The following is a 15,705-nucleotide window of genomic DNA, read 5'->3' on the forward strand; positions in this document are numbered from 1 at the left end:
TGGAACGAGAATGTCAACCTCACCTCCTTCCTCGATGAACCCCAACTTACCGTTGACCCACCAATTTCAGTCGTTTTTATTCCGCCGACTTCCTCGAGGCGTTTCTGGAAAGGTAACCGCTAACTCGGGCCAATTGCTTTGCGCCAACTTACCGTAACGGATGCCGGAAGAGTTGGGATCCACTGGATGATGGCGTTCATTTTCCATTGCGAATCGTTCGTACTGGTCAGCACCATTCGGAGTTGTCTCTGCAAAGTCACACGTAGAATACGCAAGTCCTCCGCGTCACTCTTACCTGTGAATATGGCGGGATTGGGTCCAAAAGGCTGAAAATGAACACCATGATCTCCTGGGACTCCCGATCTAAGCCCTCCAAGTACACTCGTAGCCTGGCCTGTAGGTCGGCATCGCCGGGGATGAGCTTGTGGAAGTTGATGTAATCCTGCAAAGCACGCTTCAGCCCGTGGACTTTCACGCTTTCAACTTACAATAATCGAAGGTTCTTTTACCACAGGTTTGCCCGTTGCAATTTTATCCTTCTCCTTGTCGGTTAACGACTCCAGGAACGCTTCGAAGTACTGCAAGAAAACAAAGTTAGGCCGAGTGTAGGGGGACACGTCTGGGGGGGTACTTACCAAGTTGAGCACGTCGGGATCGTACTCGTACTGCATGGTCTAAAAGATGCAACGATTAGGAGGGAGGTGGAGAGAAATACGGGTACTTACGGATGGTCCGGCATTCATGGTATCCAAGAAGGCGATGAATCGGGGTACGAATTCGGGTGCGCCTGGGAAGAGCGCTTTAATCTGGAGGTTTACTCGTTCCTGGTGAACAAGTAGGTGTTTGTGTGAAGAATTTCTTTGCAAAGCTTACCTGTATGTTTTTGGGTGGTGGAGGCATTGTGTGGTGAATAGCTTCTCCAGTGTGTTTCGTCGGATACGTTCCCTGCAATTATTGTTAGTAAGTGAAAGAGTGGAATTTCTCAATTGCCCTACTCACGTTTTCAACTCCCTTCAGTCCGTTCATGTTGTACATCCGGATCACCGTTTTCAGAGCTTGCAGGTCCAAGTCGACCCTTATGCCGGGGGTTTCCTAAAGGACAGTCTTGCAGATTTACTCCCCCCCCCTATCTCTGGATACTTACCAATATTTTTCTGCTGAGGTTGATCAGGTAGAGTAGAATACGTCCCTGGAAAATAAACGGATTAGTCGCTGCTGTGGTTGAGGGGAGTCTGTAGTTACTTGCGCGTCCGGAGTTAAGTCTGAGAGGTGGATTCGTATCAGCTCACTGGCGCGATTGGACAGATTGTTGAGGAAAAAGCGGATGGCCGCCTGCAAATCGGGCCTGTCCGGGAATATCTTGTCGACGTTAACCGGGAGCTCCTGAAAGAATTCGTGAGGTGACCAGATTTACAGATTCGTACACCAACTTACGCCCTCTTTGTGTTCCAGCTGGTCTTTTCTTTGGAGTTCCATAATCTGCAATAGAGAGGGTATCAGTGCGAGTCGTGGGGATGTGTCAAACGCTCACCTTGCGCAGGGTCTCCAAGTCGAGCGAGTTCTGTGTCTCTTTGACGCCTTCGTTGAGTTTGATCAAATAGCGCACGATTTCAATCTGAAACCATGGCAGTTGTGATGGGGAAACCTAACAATCCCATACACTTACCCTGTCATCGGGCGGCAGTTTGAACAGGTAGATCAAAACTTGGTCCTGAAATCGTTTGCTTTAGACACGAATCGTGAATTTTCGTTCTGAACTTACCTGCATCTCCTTGGGAAGAGTAAGGAGGTACTTCTTGATCTCATTCTGAAATTCGACGTTTTGGCAATCCATCCCCGAGTAATCCGCTACTCACCTGTGTCTGTGGATCATTCGGGAAGAGCTGATTGATGTCGATCTTGGACGGTTCAGGTTCTTCCGTCTTTGGTGTGGTGACTCCCTGCAGATAAGCTTGCAGTTTAGTAATTGATGTGAGAGGAACAATTGAAAAACTCACCTTAACTGGTCTTTCGCTCTCAGAAGGCCATCTGCCGAGGATGATAATCTAAAATTGCAACACGTCAGTACCAAGAATGTAATTGACTTAACTCACCTGTGGAATGTCTCCCAGCTTGTCTTTCTGTTCTCGTAAGATAACCTAAAATTGACAATGAGGCATAACCTGCAAGATCTAGTTTTTCTTACCGTGTTGATAGTGTCTCTGTCGAGGGAAAGCTTGGTATTCGGTTTATCCTAAAAGATTTATCATTAGAAAGGGAATTAAAATAAAATTGGAAACTTACAAGAGTGTCCTTGGCAATATCGTAGATGTAGAGTAGAATTGGGGCCTAGAAACCAAACCGTTAGTGAGCAGTTTAAGTGAGGTCGTACCTACTTGTTTATCTTTAGGTAAATCTCCCAGAAGATCGTTTACGTTATCCTTTCCATCGGGCGTTAGTTTGCTCCACATAAGATCGATTTTCGACTGTTAAATGATGGAGGTTAGTCAGGGTCGGCAATATTTTGAAGCTTACCTGTAGGTCCGGCTTGTCGGGGAAGAGGTCGTGAATCGGCACTCTGTTATTCTGAAGATGCATGGCGTGTGAGCTTCTTTTATACTTAAAATTCATGACTTACCTCAGGTTCCTCTGGCTTTGGTGTGGTGGTTCCCTGCAAGGAAGGTTGGAAATTGAGTAAATGATGCGAGGAAAACAATTGAAAAACTTACCTTAATTGGTCTTTCGCTCTCAGAAGGCCATCTGCCGAGGATGATAATCTAAAATTATAGCACGTTAGAACCATGAACGTGTTTGACGAAACTTACCTGTGGAATGTCTCCCAGTTTGTCTTTCTCTTCTCGTAAGATAACCTAAAATTAACAATGAGGCACACACTGAAAGATCTAGCTTTCCTCACCGTGGTGATGGTGTCTCTGTCGAGGTCCAGCTTGGTATTCGGTTTATCCTAAAAGATTTATCATTAGAAAGGGAATTAAAATAAAATGGGAAACTTACAAGAGTGTCCTTTGCAATATCGTAGATGTAGAGCAGGATAGGAGCCTAAAAACCAAACAGTCAGTGAGCAATTTTGACCTTATCAATACCCACTTGTTTATCTTTAGGTAGATCTTCCAAGAGATCATTAACGTTTTTCTTTCCTTCGGGCGTCAGTTTGCTCCACATTAGATCGATTTTCGACTGTTAAATGATGGACGTTAGTCAGGGACGGCAATATTTTGCAGCTTACCTGTAGGTCCGGCTTGTCGGGGAAGAGGTCGTGAATCGGCACTCTGTTATTCTGAAGATGCATGGCGTGTGAGCTTCTTTTATACTTAAAATTCATGACTTACCTCAGGTTCCTCTGGCTTTGGTGTGGTGGTTCCCTGCAAGAAAGGTTGGAAATTGAGTAAATGATGCGAGGAAAACAATTGAAAAACTTACCTTAATTGGTCTTTCACTCTCAGAAGGCCATCTGCCGAGGATGATAATCTAAAATTGCATCATATCAGCACCAAGAACGAAATTGACGAAACTCACCTGTGGAATGTCTCCCAGCTTGTCTTTCTCCTCCCGTAAGATAACCTAAAATTAACAATGAGGCACACACTGAAAGATCTAGCTTTCCTCACCGTGGTGATGGTGTCTCTGTCGAGGTCCAGCTTGGTATTCGGTTTATCCTAAAAGATTTATCATTAGAAAGGGAATTAAAATAAAATGGGAAACTTACAAGAGTGTCCTTTGCAATATCGTAGATGTAGAGCAGGATAGGAGCCTAAAAACCAAACCGTCAGTGAGCAATTTTGACCTTATCAATACCCACTTGTTTATCTTTAGGTAGATCTTCCAAGAGATCATTAACGTTTTTCTTTCCTTCGGGCGTCAGTTTGCTCCACATTAGATCGATTTTCGACTGTTAAATGATGGACGTTAGTCAGGGACGGCAATATTTTGCAGCTTACCTGTAGGTCCGGCTTGTCGGGGAAGAGGTCGTGAATCGGCACTCTGTTATTCTGAAGATGCATGGCGTGTGAGCTTCTTTTATACTTAAAATTCATGACTTACCTCAGGTTCCTCTGGCTTTGGTGTGGTGGTTCCCTGCAAGGAAGGTTGGAAATTGAGTAAATGATGCGAGGAAAACAATTGAAAAACTTACCTTAATTGGTCTTTCGCTCTCAGAAGGCCATCTGCCGAGGATGATAATCTAAAATTATAGCACGTTAGAACCATGAACGTGTTTGACGAAACTTACCTGTGGAATGTCTCCCAGTTTGTCTTTCTCTTCTCGTAAGATAACCTAAAATTAACAATGAGGCACACTGAAAGATCTAGCTTTCCTCACCGTGGTGATGGTGTCTCTGTCGAGGTCCAGCTTGGTATTCGGTTTATCCTAAAAGATTTATCATTAGAAAGGGAATTAAAATAAAATGGGAAACTTACAAGAGTGTCCTTTGCAATATCGTAGATGTAGAGCAGGATAGGAGCCTAAAAACCAAACCGTCAGTGAGCAATTTTGACCTTATCAATACCCACTTGTTTATCTTTAGGTAGATCTTCCAAGAGATCATTAACGTTTTTCTTTCCTTCGGGCGTCAGTTTGCTCCACATTAGATCGATTTTCGACTGTTAAATGATGGACGTTAGTCAGGGACGGCAATATTTTGCAGCTTACCTGTAGGTCCGGCTTGTCGGGGAAGAGGTCGTGAATCGGCACTCTGTTATTCTGAAGATGCATGGCGTGTGAGCTTCTTTTATACTTAAAATTCATGACTTACCTCAGGTTCCTCTGGCTTTGGTGTGGTGGTTCCCTGCAAGGAAGGTTGGAAATTGAGTAAATGATGCGAGGAAAACAATTGAAAAACTTACCTTAATTGGTCTTTCGCTCTCAGAAGGCCATCTGCCGAGGATGATAATCTAAAATTATAGCACGTTAGAACCATGAACGTGTTTGACGAAACTTACCTGTGGAATGTCTCCCAGTTTGTCTTTCTCTTCTCGTAAGATAACCTAAAATTAACAATGAGGCACACACTGAAAGATCTAGCTTTCCTCACCGTGGTGATGGTGTCTCTGTCGAGGTCCAGCTTGGTATTCGGTTTATCCTAAAAGATTTATCATTAGAAAGGGAATTAAAATAAAATGGGAAACTTACAAGAGTGTCCTTTGCAATATCGTAGATGTAGAGCAGGATAGGAGCCTAAAAACCAAACAGTCAGTGAGCAATTTTGACCTTATCAATACCCACTTGTTTATCTTTAGGTAGATCTTCCAAGAGATCATTAACGTTTTTCTTTCCTTCGGGCGTCAGTTTGCTCCACATTAGATCGATTTTCGACTGTTAAATGATGGACGTTAGTCAGGGACGGCAATATTTTGCAGCTTACCTGTAGGTCCGGCTTGTCGGGGAAGAGGTCGTGAATCGGCACTCTGTTATTCTGAAGATGCATGGCGTGTGAGCTTCTTTTATACTTAAAATTCATGACTTACCTCAGGTTCCTCTGGCTTTGGTGTGGTGGTTCCCTGCAAGGAAGGTTGGAAATTGAGTAAATGATGCGAGGAAAACAATTGAAAAACTTACCTTAATTGGTCTTTCGCTCTCAGAAGGCCATCTGCCGAGGATGATAATCTAAAATTATAGCACGTTAGAACCATGAACGTGTTTGACGAAACTTACCTGTGGAATGTCTCCCAGTTTGTCTTTCTCTTCTCGTAAGATAACCTAAAATTAACAATGAGGCACACACTGAAAGATCTAGCTTTCCTCACCGTGGTGATGGTGTCTCTGTCGAGGTCTAGCTTGGTATTCGGTTTATCCTAAAAGATTAATCATTAGAAAGGGAATTAAAATAAAATGGGAAACTTACAAGAGTGTCCTTGGCAATATCGTAGATGTAGAGCAGGATAGGAGCCTAAAAACCAAACCGTCAGTGAGCAATTTTGACCTTATCAATACCCACTTGTTTATCTTTAGGTAGATCTTCCAAGAGATCATTAACGTTTTTCTTTCCTTCGGGCGTCAGTTTGCTCCACATTAGATCGATTTTCGACTGTTAAATGATGGAGGTTAGTCAGGGTCGGCAATATTTTGAAGCTTACCTGTAGGTCCGGCTTGTCGGGGAAGAGGTCGTGAATCGGCACTCTGTTATTCTGAAGATGCATGGCGTGTGAGCTTCTTTTATATTAAGTTCATGACTTACCTCAGGTTCCTCTGGCTTTGGTGTGGTGGTTCCCTGCAAGGAAGGTTGGAAATTGAGTAAATGATGCGAGGAAAACAATTGAAAAACTTACCTTAATTGGTCTTTCGCTCTCAGAAGGCCATCTGCCGAGGATGATAATCTAAAATTGCATCATATCAGCACCAAGAACGAAATTGACGAAACTCACCTGTGGAATGTCTCCCAGCTTGTCTTTCTCCTCCCGTAAGATAACCTAAAATGAACAATGAGGCACCAACTAAAAGATCTAGCTTTTCTCACCGTGGTGATGGTGTCTCTGTCCAGGTCCAGCTTGGTATTCGGTTTATCCTAAAAGGTTTATGTTTAGAAAGGGAATTATAATAAAATGGGAAACTTACAAGAGTGTCCTTGGCAATATCGTAGATGTAGAGCAGGATAGGAGCCTAAAAACCAAACCGTCAGTGAGCAATTTTGACCTGATCATACCCACTTGTTTATCTTTAGGTAAGTCTTCCAAAAGATCATTGACGTTTTCTTTTCCTTCGGGCGTTAGTTTACTCCACATAAGATCGATTTTCGACTGTTAAATGATGGAGGTTAGTCAGGGACGGCAATATTTTGCAGCTTACCTGTAGGTCCGGCTTGTCGGGGAAGAGGTCGTGAATAGGCACTCTGGTATTCTAAGATGCATCGCGTGTGAGCTTCTTTTAAATTTTTTAGATGACTTACCTCAGGTTCCTCTGTCTTTGGTGTGGTGGTTCCCTGCAAGGAAGGTTGGCAATTGAGTAAATGATGCGAGGAAAACAATTGAAACACTTACCTTAATTGGTCGTTCGCTCTCAGAAGGCCATCTGCCGAGATCGATAATCTAAAATTGCAGCACGTCAGCACCAAGAACGTAATTGACGTAACTCACCTGTGGAATGTCTCCCAGTTTGTCTTTCTCCTCCCGTAAGATAACCTAAAATTAACAATGAGGCACTAATTGAAAGATCTAGCTTTCCTCACCGTGGTGATGGTGTCTCTGTCGAGTGCCAGCTTAGTATTGGGCTTATCCTAAAAGGTTTATCATTAGAAAGGGAATTATAACAAAATGGGGAAACTTACAACAGTATCCTTGGCAATATCGTAAATGTAGAGCAGGATGGGAGCCTAAAAACCAAACCGTCAGTGAGCAATTTTGACCTGATCATACTCACTTGTTTATCTTTGGGTAAATCTTCCAAAAGATCATTGACGTTTTCTTTTCCTTCGGGCGTTAGTTTACTCCACATAAGATCGATTTTCGACTGTTAAATGATGAAGGTTAGTCAAGGTTTGCAATATTTTGAAGCTTACCTGTAGGTCCGGCTTGTCGGGGAAGAGGTCGTGAATCGGCACTCTGGTATTCTGAAGATGCATCCCGTGTGAGTTTCTTTTACATTTGCTACATGACTTACCTCAGGTTCCTCTGTCTTTGGTGTGGTGGTTCCCTGCAAGATGGTTTGCAATTTAGTAAACGAAGTGAGAGGAACAATTGAAAAACTTACCTTAACTGGTCGTTCGCTCTCAGAAGGCCATCTGCCGAGATCGATAATCTAAAATTGCAGCACGTCAGCACCAAGAACGTAATTGACGTAACTCACCTGTGGAATGTCTCCCAGTTTGTCTTTCTCTTCTCGTAAGATAACCTAAAATTTACAATGCAGCACAAACTGAAAGATCTTGCTTTCCTCACCTTCGTGATGGTGTCCTTGTCGAGGTCCAGCTTGGTATTTGGCTTATTCTAAAGGGTTTATTATTAGAAAGAGAATTATATCAAAATGGGAAACTTACAAGAGTATCCTTGGCAATATCGTAGATGTAGAGCAGGATGGGAGCCTAAAAACCAAACGGTGAGAGGGCAGTTTAAAATAAGGTCATACCTACTTTTTTATCTTTAGGTAGGTCTTCCAAAAGATCGTTGATGTTTTCCTTTCCTTCTGGTGTTAATTTGTCCCAAAGAAGGTCAATCTTCGACTGTTAAATAAAGAAGGTTAGTCCGGGTTGCTTTGCTAACCTCTCTTAGCTTACCTGTAGGTCCGGTTTGTCGGGGAAGATTTCGTGAATATTCACTCTGTCATTCTGAAAATGCGAATAATATGATTAAACAATTCTTCTTTTACGTTTAGTGCTTGATTTACCTCCGGTTCCTCGGGCTTTGGTGTGGTGGTCGTCGTTACCGTACCAGATGTGGGCCACTCTCCGGTTAGAATGATCTAAAACAAACTGGATGAGGACAAGTTTCAGCCCAAGCGAAATTATCTTACGGTCTTAATGTCATCTAAGTCACCACGTTCATCTTTAAGCACAATCTGCAAACGAAATTAGTTAAAAATGCGAAAAGTGTTACTGAAAAACTGACCTTTTCAATGGTATCTGGTTCGACTGTGACTTTCACATCAGGTTGACCCTAAATAAAAAATCAACGCGTCATCGGAATCAGACAAAGACAGCAAGGTTAACTTACAAGTTTGTCTTCCAGCAGTTTGAACAAGTATAGGAGGATGGGAGCCTGTAACAAATACGTGTGATATTTGCAAGGGCAATGAGAAGAGAAAATTACCTGTTCTTCAGGTTTCTTGTCTCCTATAACTTTATCGATCGCGTCCTAAGAAAAAATGAGTTATCATCTTTTATAGATATCGGTCTCTTACCTTTCCTTCCTCAGTGAGGCTGTCCCAGAGTAACTTAATCTTTTCTTCCAGATCGGGTTTATCAGGGAAGATATCGTCAATCCTAACTAAATGAGTCTGAAATGTACCGAAAGAGAGTTAAAATCTGTAACTTCTAAAAGTGGGTTTTTTTAACTACTACATCCACATTTAGTTTAATTGTTATATGTTCTGTAACATTTAGTTAACAATTGTGTTCTCTTGGATATAATTTATTAAAAGGAGTAGGGTTAAATCACGATCACATCCACATCAGCGCACATAAAGGGGGGTGGACCATTGTAAGTGTAATTCTAAGATGTAGAATGTAGACGAACTTTGATTGCTTAAGGAATGTGATTGCAAACCAAATTTAGGGGAGCTTTTTAAAGAAATTTGCGAGGTAGGCCTAAAGTTGCCTAAATACTTACATCAACTGTCTTCGGCGTGGTTGTGGTAGTTCCCTGTAAGAAAATATGGCGATGTTAGAATTAGTAAATAAACGAAGAAAATCGAAGGGACAATAGAAAAACGTACCTTAATGGGTCTCTCACTCTCGGATGGCCATCTTCCAAGATCGATGATCTGAAAGTCAAGAGTGTCAGTAAAACTTCCCTGAAACTGTTGACTCACCTGTGGTATATCTCCTAGTTTGTCTTTCTCCTCTCGTAAGATAACCTAAAATTGGCAATGAGCCATAGATTAAAAAAATTCGCGTGCTCACCGTGGTGATGGTATCTTTGTCGAGGTCAAGCTTGGTCTTGGGCTTATCCTACAAAGTTTACGATTACAAGAGAAATCATAGTAAAATGGGAAACTTACGAGAGTATCCTTGGCAATATCGTAAATGTAAAGCAGAATGGGCGCCTGAAAACCAAACGGTCAGTGGGCAGTTTAAAATAACGTCATACCTACTTTTTTATCCTTAGGTAAGTCTTCTAAAAGATCGTTTATATTTTCTTTTCCTTCTGGTGTTAATTTTTCCCAAAGAAGGTCAATCTTCGACTGTTAAATAAAGAAGGTTAGTGTTGCTTCCTAATTTCTCTTAGCTTACCTGAAGGTCTGGTTTGTCGGGGAAGATTTCGTGAATATTCACTCTGTCATTCTGAAAATTTGAGTAATATGATAAAATATTTCTTCTTTTACGTTTAGTGCTTGACTTACCTCAGGTTCCTCGGTCTTTGGTGTGGTGGTCGTGGTTACCGTACCAGATGTGGGCCACTCTCCGGTTAGAATGATCTAGAACAAAACTGGATGAGTACTAGTTTCAGCCCAAACGAATTTATCTTACGGTCTTAATGTCATCCAAGTCACCACGTTCTTCTTTAAGCACAATCTGCAAACGAAATAGGTTAACAATGCGAAAAGTGTTACTGAAAAACTGACCTTTTCAATGGTATCTGGTTCGACTGTGACTTTCACATTAGGTTGACCCTAAATAAAAAACAAAGCGTCAGTGGAAACCGACAAAGACAGCAGGATTCACTTACAACTTTGTCTTCCAGCAGTTTGAACAGGTATAGGAGGATGGGAGCCTGTAAAAGAGATGTGTGAGATTTGCAAGGACAATGAGATGTGCAAAATTACCTGTTCTTCAGGTTTCTTGTCTCCTATAACTTCATCTATCGCGTCCTAAGAAAAAATGAATTTTCATCTTTTATAGATATCGGTCTCTTACCTTTCCTTCCTCAGTGAGGCTGTCCCAGAGTAACTTAATCTTTTCTTCCAGATCGGGTTTATCAGGGAAGATATCGTCAATCCTTACTTTGTGTGTCTGTAATGCACCAGAATTAAATTAAGGTCTGGATGTCATAATAAAATATGATCTTTTATTGGTGAACTATCATAATTTGGGATAAAGATAATTCCAATTATTGTAGTTGTCTTTCTCAAAATTTTTTTTTATTTTTGGCAAATACAATAATTGGAATGATCTTTTAGGCTCTTGGACCACGGAAAATTTATCATTCTTACTAGTTACTTGACTGAGAATTTTTTAATTTAACCTGTAGTACCGTTGTAAGTCAATTCGACTAATTAACTTACATCAACTGGTTTGGGGGTGGTCGTTGTTGTACCTTCCTGTCTGGGCCACTTTCCTTGGTCAATTATCTGCAATGTAAGTTAGATGAGAGGACCTTTATACCAACAATGCTTATCCTTACAGTCTTAATGTCATCCAATTCACCAGTTTCTTCTTTCAGTACAATCTGCAAACAACATTAGTCAACGATCCGAAATTTTCCTGCCTGAAACTCACCTTGTGGATGGTGTCCGGTTCGACATTCACCTGCACGTTAGGTTGACCCTAAATTTAGAAAAAGGATCAGTGGGGTGGTGCAAAGGCAGTTTGATTAACTTACGAGTTTATCTTCCAAAAGTTTAAAGAGGTACAAGAGGATAGGAGCCTGTAAAGGAATATGAGTGAGATTTATAAGGGCAATCAAAAGAAAAAACTTACCTGTTCTTCTGGTTTCTTGTCTCCCAATTCCTCATCGATGACGTCCTAATAAAACGAGGGTTTATCTCATGCTAATTCCATCAATATCTTACCTTTGCGTCTTCTGTTAGGCTGTCCCAAAGTAACTTAACCTTTTCTTCCAAGTCGGGCTTGTCTGGGAAGAGCTCGTCAATTTTCACCTTGTGTACCTGAAATGTACCAGAATGACATTAACATCTGCACGTTATAAGAGATTGGAGGTTTATTATGAACTAGGTTCACGAGAAAATAATATAACCATCTAAAGAAAATCGCGAGGGGAGTGGCTAAAGGTCGACAATACCCACCTCACCGGAAATTTAGAGGGGTAGCTCATTGTAAGTGTAATTTTGAGATATTGTGATCGGATTTTGATTTTTTAAGAAATGCAACCCCGATCTACATTTGAGGCGAGGAGGGGAACGTGAAACTTGCTTTTGAACTTTGTAAAATAAGTTGAAAGCACTACTATCCGCTCAAATACTTACATCAACGGTTTTTGGCGTGGTTGTGGTAGTTCCCTGTAATGAAATTTTTCAAATTTAGAATTAGTTAATGGAAGAGGAACTGGGGCAATCGAAACACTTACTTTTAGTGGTCTCTCACTCTCTTCTGGCCATCTTCCAAGATCGATGATCTGAAAGCCAAGAGTGTCAATAAGATTTCCTGAAACTGTTGACTCACCTGTGGTATATCTCCTAGTTTGTCTTTCTCCTCTCGTAAGATAACCTAAAATTGGCATTGAGCTATACATTAAAACAAGTAGCCTTCCTCACCGTGGTGATGGTATCTTTGTCGAGGTCAAGCTTGGTCTTGGGCTTATTCTACAAAGTTTACGATTACAAGAGAAATCATAGTAAAATAGGAAACTTACGAGAGTATCCTTGGCAATATCGTAGATGTAAAGCAAAATGGGCGCCTGAAAGCCAAACGGTCAGGGGGAGTTTAAAATAAGGTCATACCTACTTTTTTATCCTTAGGTAGGTCTTCTAAAAGATCGTTAATATTTTCTTTTCCTTCTGGTGTTAATTTTTCCCAAAGAAGGTCAATCTTCGACTGTTAAATAAAGAAGGTTAGTCCGGGTTGCTTGCTAATCTCTTTTAGCTTACCTGTAGGTCTGGTTTGTCGGGGAAGATTTCGTGAATATTCACTCTGTCATTCTGAAAATGTGAATAATGTGATTAAATATTTCTTCTTTTACGTTTAGTGCTTGACTTACCTCAGGTTCCTCGGTCTTTGGTGTGGTGGTCGTGGTTACCGTACCAGATGTGGGCCATTCTCCGGTTAGAATGATCTAAAATAAAACTGGATGAGTGCAAGTTTTAGACCAAACGAAATTAACTTACGGTCTTAATGTCATCCAAGTCACCACGTTCTTCTTTAAGCACAATCTGCAAACGAAACTGGTTAACAATGCGAAAAGTGTTACTGAATAACTGACCTTTTCAATGGTATCTGGTTCGACAGTGACTTTCACATTCGGTTGACCCTAAATAAAAAACAACGCGTCAGCGGAATTAGACAAAGACAGCAGGATTCACTTACAACTTTGTCTTCCAGCAGTTTGAACAGGTATAGGAGGATGGGAGCCTGTAAAAGAGATGTGTGAGATTTGCAAGGACAATGAGATGTGCAAAATTACCTGTTCTTCAGGTTTCTTGTCACCTATAACTTCATCGATCGCGTCCTAAGATTAAATGAATTATTATCTTTTATAGATATAGGTCTCTTACCTTTCCTTCCTCAGTGAGGCTGTCCCAGAGTAACTTAATCTTTTCTTCCAGCTCGGGTTTATCAGGGAAGATCTCGTCAATCCTTACTTTGTGTGTCTATAATGCAACAGAATTAATTAATGCAAATAACGGTCTTTTGGCCACGACGGCCACGGAAGAGCAACACTCTTGGTGGCTTGTGCAGCTTAAATACTTACATCAACTGTCTTTGCCGTGGTTGTTGTTGTACCCTCCTCTTTAGGCCACTTTCCAGTGTCGATTATCTAAAATAAACATTTTTTGAGTAAATTTTTAGATCCTAAACCTTCTAGCTTACGGTCTTAATGTCATCCAAGTCACCAGTTTCTTCTTTCAGTACAATCTGCAAACAACATTAGTCAAAGATCCGAAATTTTCCTGCTCAGAAACTCACCTTGTGGATGGTGTCCGGTTCGACAGTAACCTGCACGTTAGGTTGACCCTAAATTTAGAAAAAGGATCAGTGGGGTGGGACAAAGGCAGTTTGATTAACTTACGAGTTTATCTTCCAAAAGTTTAAATAGGTACAAGAGGATAGGAGCCTGAAAAAAAATATGAGTGAGATTTGTAAGTGCAATCAATAGACAAAACTTACCTGTTCTTCTGGTTTCTTGTCTCCCAATTCCTCATCGATGACGTCCTAATAAAACGAGGGTTTATCTCATGCTAATTCCATCAATATCTTACCTTTGCGTCTTCTGTTAGGCTGTCCCAAAGTAACTTAACCTTTTCTTCCAAGTCGGGCTTGTCTGGGAAGAGCTCGTCAATTTTCACCTTGTGTACCTGAAATGTACCAGAATGACATTAACATCTGCACGTTATAAGAGATTGGAGGTTTATTATGAACTGGGTTCACGAGAAAATAATATAACCATCTAAAGAAAATCGCGAGGGGAGTGGCTAAAGGTCGACAATATCCACCTCACCGGAAATTTAGAGGGGTAGCTCATTGTAAGTGTAATTTTGAGATATTGTGATCGGATTTTGATTTTTTAAGAAATGCAACCCCGATCTACATTTGAGGCGAGGAGGGGAACGTGAAACTTGCTTTTGAACTTTGTAAAATAAGTTGAAATCACTACTATCCGCTCAAATACTTACATCAACGGTTTTTGGCGTGGTTGTGGTAGTTCCCTGTAATGAAATTTTTCAAATTTAGAATTAGTTAATGGAAGAGGAACTGGGGCAATCGACACACTTACTTTTAGTGGTCTCTCACTCTCTTCTGGCCATCTTCCAAGATCGATGATCTGAAAGCCAAGAGTGTCAGTAAGATTCCCTGAAACTGTTGACTCACCTGTGGTATATCTCCTAGTTTGTCTTTCTCCTCTCGTAAGATAACCTAAAATTGGCATTGAGCTATACATTAAAACAATTAGCCTTCCTCACCGTGGTGATCGTATCTTTGTCGAGGTCAAGCTTGGTCTTGGGCTTATTCTAGAAAGTTTATGATTACAAGAGAAATCATTATAAAGTGGGAAACTTACGAGAGTATCCTTGGCAATATCGTAGATGTAAAGCAAAATGGGCGCCTGAAAGCCAAACGGTCAGAGGGAGTTTAAAATAAGGTCATACCTACTTTTTTATCTTTAGGTAGATCTTCCAAAAGATCGTTGATGTTTTCCTTTCCTTCTGGTGTTAATTTCTCCCAAAGAAGGTCAATCTTCGACTGTTAAATAAAGAAGGTTAGTCCGGGTTGCTTGCTAATCTCTCTTAGCTTACCTGTAGGTCCGGTTTGTCGGGAAAGATTTCGTGAATATTCACTCTGTCATTCTGAAAATTTGAGTAATATGATTAAATATTTCTTCTTTTACGTTTAGTGCTTGACTTACCTCAGGTTCCTCGGTCTTTGGTGTGGTGGTCGTGGTTACCGTACCAGATGTGGGCCACTCTCCGGTTAGAATGATCTAAAAAAAACTGGATGACTACAAGTTTCAGCCCAAAAGAGATTATCTTACGGTCTTAATGTCATCCAAGTCACCACGTTCTTCTTTAAGTACAATCTGCAAACGAAACTGGTTAACAATGCGAAAAGTGTTACTGAAAAACTGACCTTTTCAACGGTATCTGGTTCGACAGTGACTTTCACATTAGGTTGACCCTAAATAAAAAACAACGCGTCAGCGGAATCAGACAAAGACAGCAGGGTTAACTTACAACTTTGTCTTCCAACAGTTTGAACAGGTATAGGAGGATGGGAGCCTGTAAAAGAGATGTGTCAGATTTGCAAGGACAATGAGATGTGAAAAATTACCTGTTCTTCAGGTTTCTTGTCTCCTATAACTTCATCGATTGCGTCCTAAGAAAAAATGAATTATCATCTTTTATAGATATGGGTCTCTTACCTTTCCTTCCTCAGTGAGGCTGTCCCAGAGTAACTTAATCTTTTCTTCCAAGTCGGGCTTGTCTGGGAAGAGCTCGTCAATTTTCACCTTATGTACCTGAAATTTACCAGATTAACATTAACATTTGCACGTTATAAGAGATTGGAGGTCTATTATGAACTGGGTTCACGAGAAAATAATATAATCATCTAAAGAAAATCGCGAGAGGAATGGCTAAAGGTCGACAATATCCACCTCACCGGAAATTTAGAGGGGTAGCTCATTGTAAGTGTAATTTTGAGATATTGTGATCGGATTTTGATTTTT

The 15,705-nt window shown here is 41.0% G+C and overlaps 1 protein-coding gene across 1 annotated transcript in view; it reads right to left on the bottom strand.

Annotated features, from left to right (window-relative positions):
- Window positions 1–15,705, bottom strand: part of LOC116162351 — a 45,560-nt gene that overhangs the window by 1,144 nt on the left and 28,711 nt on the right. Inside the window, exons 98-231 of the mRNA XM_031475968.1 lie at window positions 15,400–15,495; window positions 15,309–15,353; window positions 15,212–15,256; window positions 15,108–15,155; window positions 15,013–15,057; window positions 14,887–14,961; window positions 14,777–14,827; window positions 14,634–14,723; window positions 14,542–14,586; window positions 14,444–14,491; window positions 14,352–14,396; window positions 14,257–14,304; window positions 14,156–14,188; window positions 13,742–13,837; window positions 13,650–13,694; window positions 13,552–13,596; window positions 13,449–13,496; window positions 13,353–13,397; window positions 13,234–13,299; window positions 13,037–13,132; window positions 12,946–12,990; window positions 12,849–12,893; window positions 12,745–12,792; window positions 12,650–12,694; window positions 12,523–12,597; window positions 12,413–12,463; window positions 12,270–12,359; window positions 12,178–12,222; window positions 12,080–12,127; window positions 11,988–12,032; window positions 11,893–11,940; window positions 11,792–11,824; window positions 11,378–11,473; window positions 11,286–11,330; window positions 11,188–11,232; window positions 11,085–11,132; window positions 10,990–11,034; window positions 10,871–10,936; window positions 10,503–10,598; window positions 10,412–10,456; window positions 10,315–10,359; window positions 10,211–10,258; window positions 10,116–10,160; window positions 9,989–10,063; window positions 9,879–9,929; window positions 9,740–9,829; window positions 9,647–9,691; window positions 9,549–9,596; window positions 9,458–9,502; window positions 9,362–9,409; window positions 9,256–9,288; window positions 8,828–8,923; window positions 8,737–8,781; window positions 8,641–8,685; window positions 8,536–8,583; window positions 8,441–8,485; window positions 8,315–8,389; window positions 8,205–8,255; window positions 8,061–8,150; window positions 7,968–8,012; window positions 7,870–7,917; window positions 7,778–7,822; window positions 7,682–7,729; window positions 7,592–7,624; window positions 7,491–7,541; window positions 7,352–7,441; window positions 7,260–7,304; window positions 7,161–7,208; window positions 7,069–7,113; window positions 6,973–7,020; window positions 6,882–6,914; window positions 6,782–6,832; window positions 6,643–6,732; window positions 6,551–6,595; window positions 6,453–6,500; window positions 6,361–6,405; window positions 6,265–6,312; window positions 6,174–6,206; window positions 6,073–6,123; window positions 5,934–6,023; window positions 5,841–5,885; window positions 5,743–5,790; window positions 5,651–5,695; window positions 5,555–5,602; window positions 5,464–5,496; window positions 5,361–5,411; window positions 5,222–5,311; window positions 5,129–5,173; window positions 5,031–5,078; window positions 4,939–4,983; window positions 4,843–4,890; window positions 4,752–4,784; window positions 4,649–4,699; window positions 4,510–4,599; window positions 4,417–4,461; window positions 4,319–4,366; window positions 4,229–4,273; window positions 4,133–4,180; window positions 4,042–4,074; window positions 3,939–3,989; window positions 3,800–3,889; window positions 3,707–3,751; window positions 3,609–3,656; window positions 3,517–3,561; window positions 3,421–3,468; window positions 3,330–3,362; window positions 3,227–3,277; window positions 3,088–3,177; window positions 2,995–3,039; window positions 2,897–2,944; window positions 2,805–2,849; window positions 2,709–2,756; window positions 2,618–2,650; window positions 2,515–2,565; window positions 2,376–2,465; window positions 2,284–2,328; window positions 2,186–2,233; window positions 2,094–2,138; window positions 1,998–2,045; window positions 1,857–1,940; window positions 1,763–1,807; window positions 1,667–1,711; window positions 1,532–1,615; window positions 1,435–1,479; window positions 1,243–1,383; window positions 1,145–1,189; window positions 1,000–1,092; window positions 874–945; window positions 726–824; window positions 636–674; window positions 489–578; window positions 296–442; window positions 153–248; window positions 51–104 (exon numbers count right to left, since the gene is read on the bottom strand). Coding sequence (XP_031331828.1) covers window positions 51–104; window positions 153–248; window positions 296–442; window positions 489–578; window positions 636–674; window positions 726–824; window positions 874–945; window positions 1,000–1,092; window positions 1,145–1,189; window positions 1,243–1,383; window positions 1,435–1,479; window positions 1,532–1,615; window positions 1,667–1,711; window positions 1,763–1,807; window positions 1,857–1,940; window positions 1,998–2,045; window positions 2,094–2,138; window positions 2,186–2,233; window positions 2,284–2,328; window positions 2,376–2,465; window positions 2,515–2,565; window positions 2,618–2,650; window positions 2,709–2,756; window positions 2,805–2,849; window positions 2,897–2,944; window positions 2,995–3,039; window positions 3,088–3,177; window positions 3,227–3,277; window positions 3,330–3,362; window positions 3,421–3,468; window positions 3,517–3,561; window positions 3,609–3,656; window positions 3,707–3,751; window positions 3,800–3,889; window positions 3,939–3,989; window positions 4,042–4,074; window positions 4,133–4,180; window positions 4,229–4,273; window positions 4,319–4,366; window positions 4,417–4,461; window positions 4,510–4,599; window positions 4,649–4,699; window positions 4,752–4,784; window positions 4,843–4,890; window positions 4,939–4,983; window positions 5,031–5,078; window positions 5,129–5,173; window positions 5,222–5,311; window positions 5,361–5,411; window positions 5,464–5,496; window positions 5,555–5,602; window positions 5,651–5,695; window positions 5,743–5,790; window positions 5,841–5,885; window positions 5,934–6,023; window positions 6,073–6,123; window positions 6,174–6,206; window positions 6,265–6,312; window positions 6,361–6,405; window positions 6,453–6,500; window positions 6,551–6,595; window positions 6,643–6,732; window positions 6,782–6,832; window positions 6,882–6,914; window positions 6,973–7,020; window positions 7,069–7,113; window positions 7,161–7,208; window positions 7,260–7,304; window positions 7,352–7,441; window positions 7,491–7,541; window positions 7,592–7,624; window positions 7,682–7,729; window positions 7,778–7,822; window positions 7,870–7,917; window positions 7,968–8,012; window positions 8,061–8,150; window positions 8,205–8,255; window positions 8,315–8,389; window positions 8,441–8,485; window positions 8,536–8,583; window positions 8,641–8,685; window positions 8,737–8,781; window positions 8,828–8,923; window positions 9,256–9,288; window positions 9,362–9,409; window positions 9,458–9,502; window positions 9,549–9,596; window positions 9,647–9,691; window positions 9,740–9,829; window positions 9,879–9,929; window positions 9,989–10,063; window positions 10,116–10,160; window positions 10,211–10,258; window positions 10,315–10,359; window positions 10,412–10,456; window positions 10,503–10,598; window positions 10,871–10,936; window positions 10,990–11,034; window positions 11,085–11,132; window positions 11,188–11,232; window positions 11,286–11,330; window positions 11,378–11,473; window positions 11,792–11,824; window positions 11,893–11,940; window positions 11,988–12,032; window positions 12,080–12,127; window positions 12,178–12,222; window positions 12,270–12,359; window positions 12,413–12,463; window positions 12,523–12,597; window positions 12,650–12,694; window positions 12,745–12,792; window positions 12,849–12,893; window positions 12,946–12,990; window positions 13,037–13,132; window positions 13,234–13,299; window positions 13,353–13,397; window positions 13,449–13,496; window positions 13,552–13,596; window positions 13,650–13,694; window positions 13,742–13,837; window positions 14,156–14,188; window positions 14,257–14,304; window positions 14,352–14,396; window positions 14,444–14,491; window positions 14,542–14,586; window positions 14,634–14,723; window positions 14,777–14,827; window positions 14,887–14,961; window positions 15,013–15,057; window positions 15,108–15,155; window positions 15,212–15,256; window positions 15,309–15,353; window positions 15,400–15,495 — 7,572 coding nt within the window. The remainder of the gene's footprint in view (window positions 1–50; window positions 105–152; window positions 249–295; window positions 443–488; window positions 579–635; window positions 675–725; window positions 825–873; window positions 946–999; window positions 1,093–1,144; window positions 1,190–1,242; window positions 1,384–1,434; window positions 1,480–1,531; window positions 1,616–1,666; window positions 1,712–1,762; window positions 1,808–1,856; window positions 1,941–1,997; window positions 2,046–2,093; window positions 2,139–2,185; window positions 2,234–2,283; window positions 2,329–2,375; window positions 2,466–2,514; window positions 2,566–2,617; window positions 2,651–2,708; window positions 2,757–2,804; window positions 2,850–2,896; window positions 2,945–2,994; window positions 3,040–3,087; window positions 3,178–3,226; window positions 3,278–3,329; window positions 3,363–3,420; window positions 3,469–3,516; window positions 3,562–3,608; window positions 3,657–3,706; window positions 3,752–3,799; window positions 3,890–3,938; window positions 3,990–4,041; window positions 4,075–4,132; window positions 4,181–4,228; window positions 4,274–4,318; window positions 4,367–4,416; window positions 4,462–4,509; window positions 4,600–4,648; window positions 4,700–4,751; window positions 4,785–4,842; window positions 4,891–4,938; window positions 4,984–5,030; window positions 5,079–5,128; window positions 5,174–5,221; window positions 5,312–5,360; window positions 5,412–5,463; window positions 5,497–5,554; window positions 5,603–5,650; window positions 5,696–5,742; window positions 5,791–5,840; window positions 5,886–5,933; window positions 6,024–6,072; window positions 6,124–6,173; window positions 6,207–6,264; window positions 6,313–6,360; window positions 6,406–6,452; window positions 6,501–6,550; window positions 6,596–6,642; window positions 6,733–6,781; window positions 6,833–6,881; window positions 6,915–6,972; window positions 7,021–7,068; window positions 7,114–7,160; window positions 7,209–7,259; window positions 7,305–7,351; window positions 7,442–7,490; window positions 7,542–7,591; window positions 7,625–7,681; window positions 7,730–7,777; window positions 7,823–7,869; window positions 7,918–7,967; window positions 8,013–8,060; window positions 8,151–8,204; window positions 8,256–8,314; window positions 8,390–8,440; window positions 8,486–8,535; window positions 8,584–8,640; window positions 8,686–8,736; window positions 8,782–8,827; window positions 8,924–9,255; window positions 9,289–9,361; window positions 9,410–9,457; window positions 9,503–9,548; window positions 9,597–9,646; window positions 9,692–9,739; window positions 9,830–9,878; window positions 9,930–9,988; window positions 10,064–10,115; window positions 10,161–10,210; window positions 10,259–10,314; window positions 10,360–10,411; window positions 10,457–10,502; window positions 10,599–10,870; window positions 10,937–10,989; window positions 11,035–11,084; window positions 11,133–11,187; window positions 11,233–11,285; window positions 11,331–11,377; window positions 11,474–11,791; window positions 11,825–11,892; window positions 11,941–11,987; window positions 12,033–12,079; window positions 12,128–12,177; window positions 12,223–12,269; window positions 12,360–12,412; window positions 12,464–12,522; window positions 12,598–12,649; window positions 12,695–12,744; window positions 12,793–12,848; window positions 12,894–12,945; window positions 12,991–13,036; window positions 13,133–13,233; window positions 13,300–13,352; window positions 13,398–13,448; window positions 13,497–13,551; window positions 13,597–13,649; window positions 13,695–13,741; window positions 13,838–14,155; window positions 14,189–14,256; window positions 14,305–14,351; window positions 14,397–14,443; window positions 14,492–14,541; window positions 14,587–14,633; window positions 14,724–14,776; window positions 14,828–14,886; window positions 14,962–15,012; window positions 15,058–15,107; window positions 15,156–15,211; window positions 15,257–15,308; window positions 15,354–15,399; window positions 15,496–15,705) is intronic.

This window comes from Photinus pyralis, unplaced genomic scaffold, assembly GCF_008802855.1.
Source record: "Photinus pyralis isolate 1611_PpyrPB1 unplaced genomic scaffold, Ppyr1.3 Ppyr1.4_LG10, whole genome shotgun sequence".
Lineage (NCBI taxonomy): Eukaryota > Metazoa > Arthropoda > Insecta > Coleoptera > Lampyridae > Photinus > Photinus pyralis.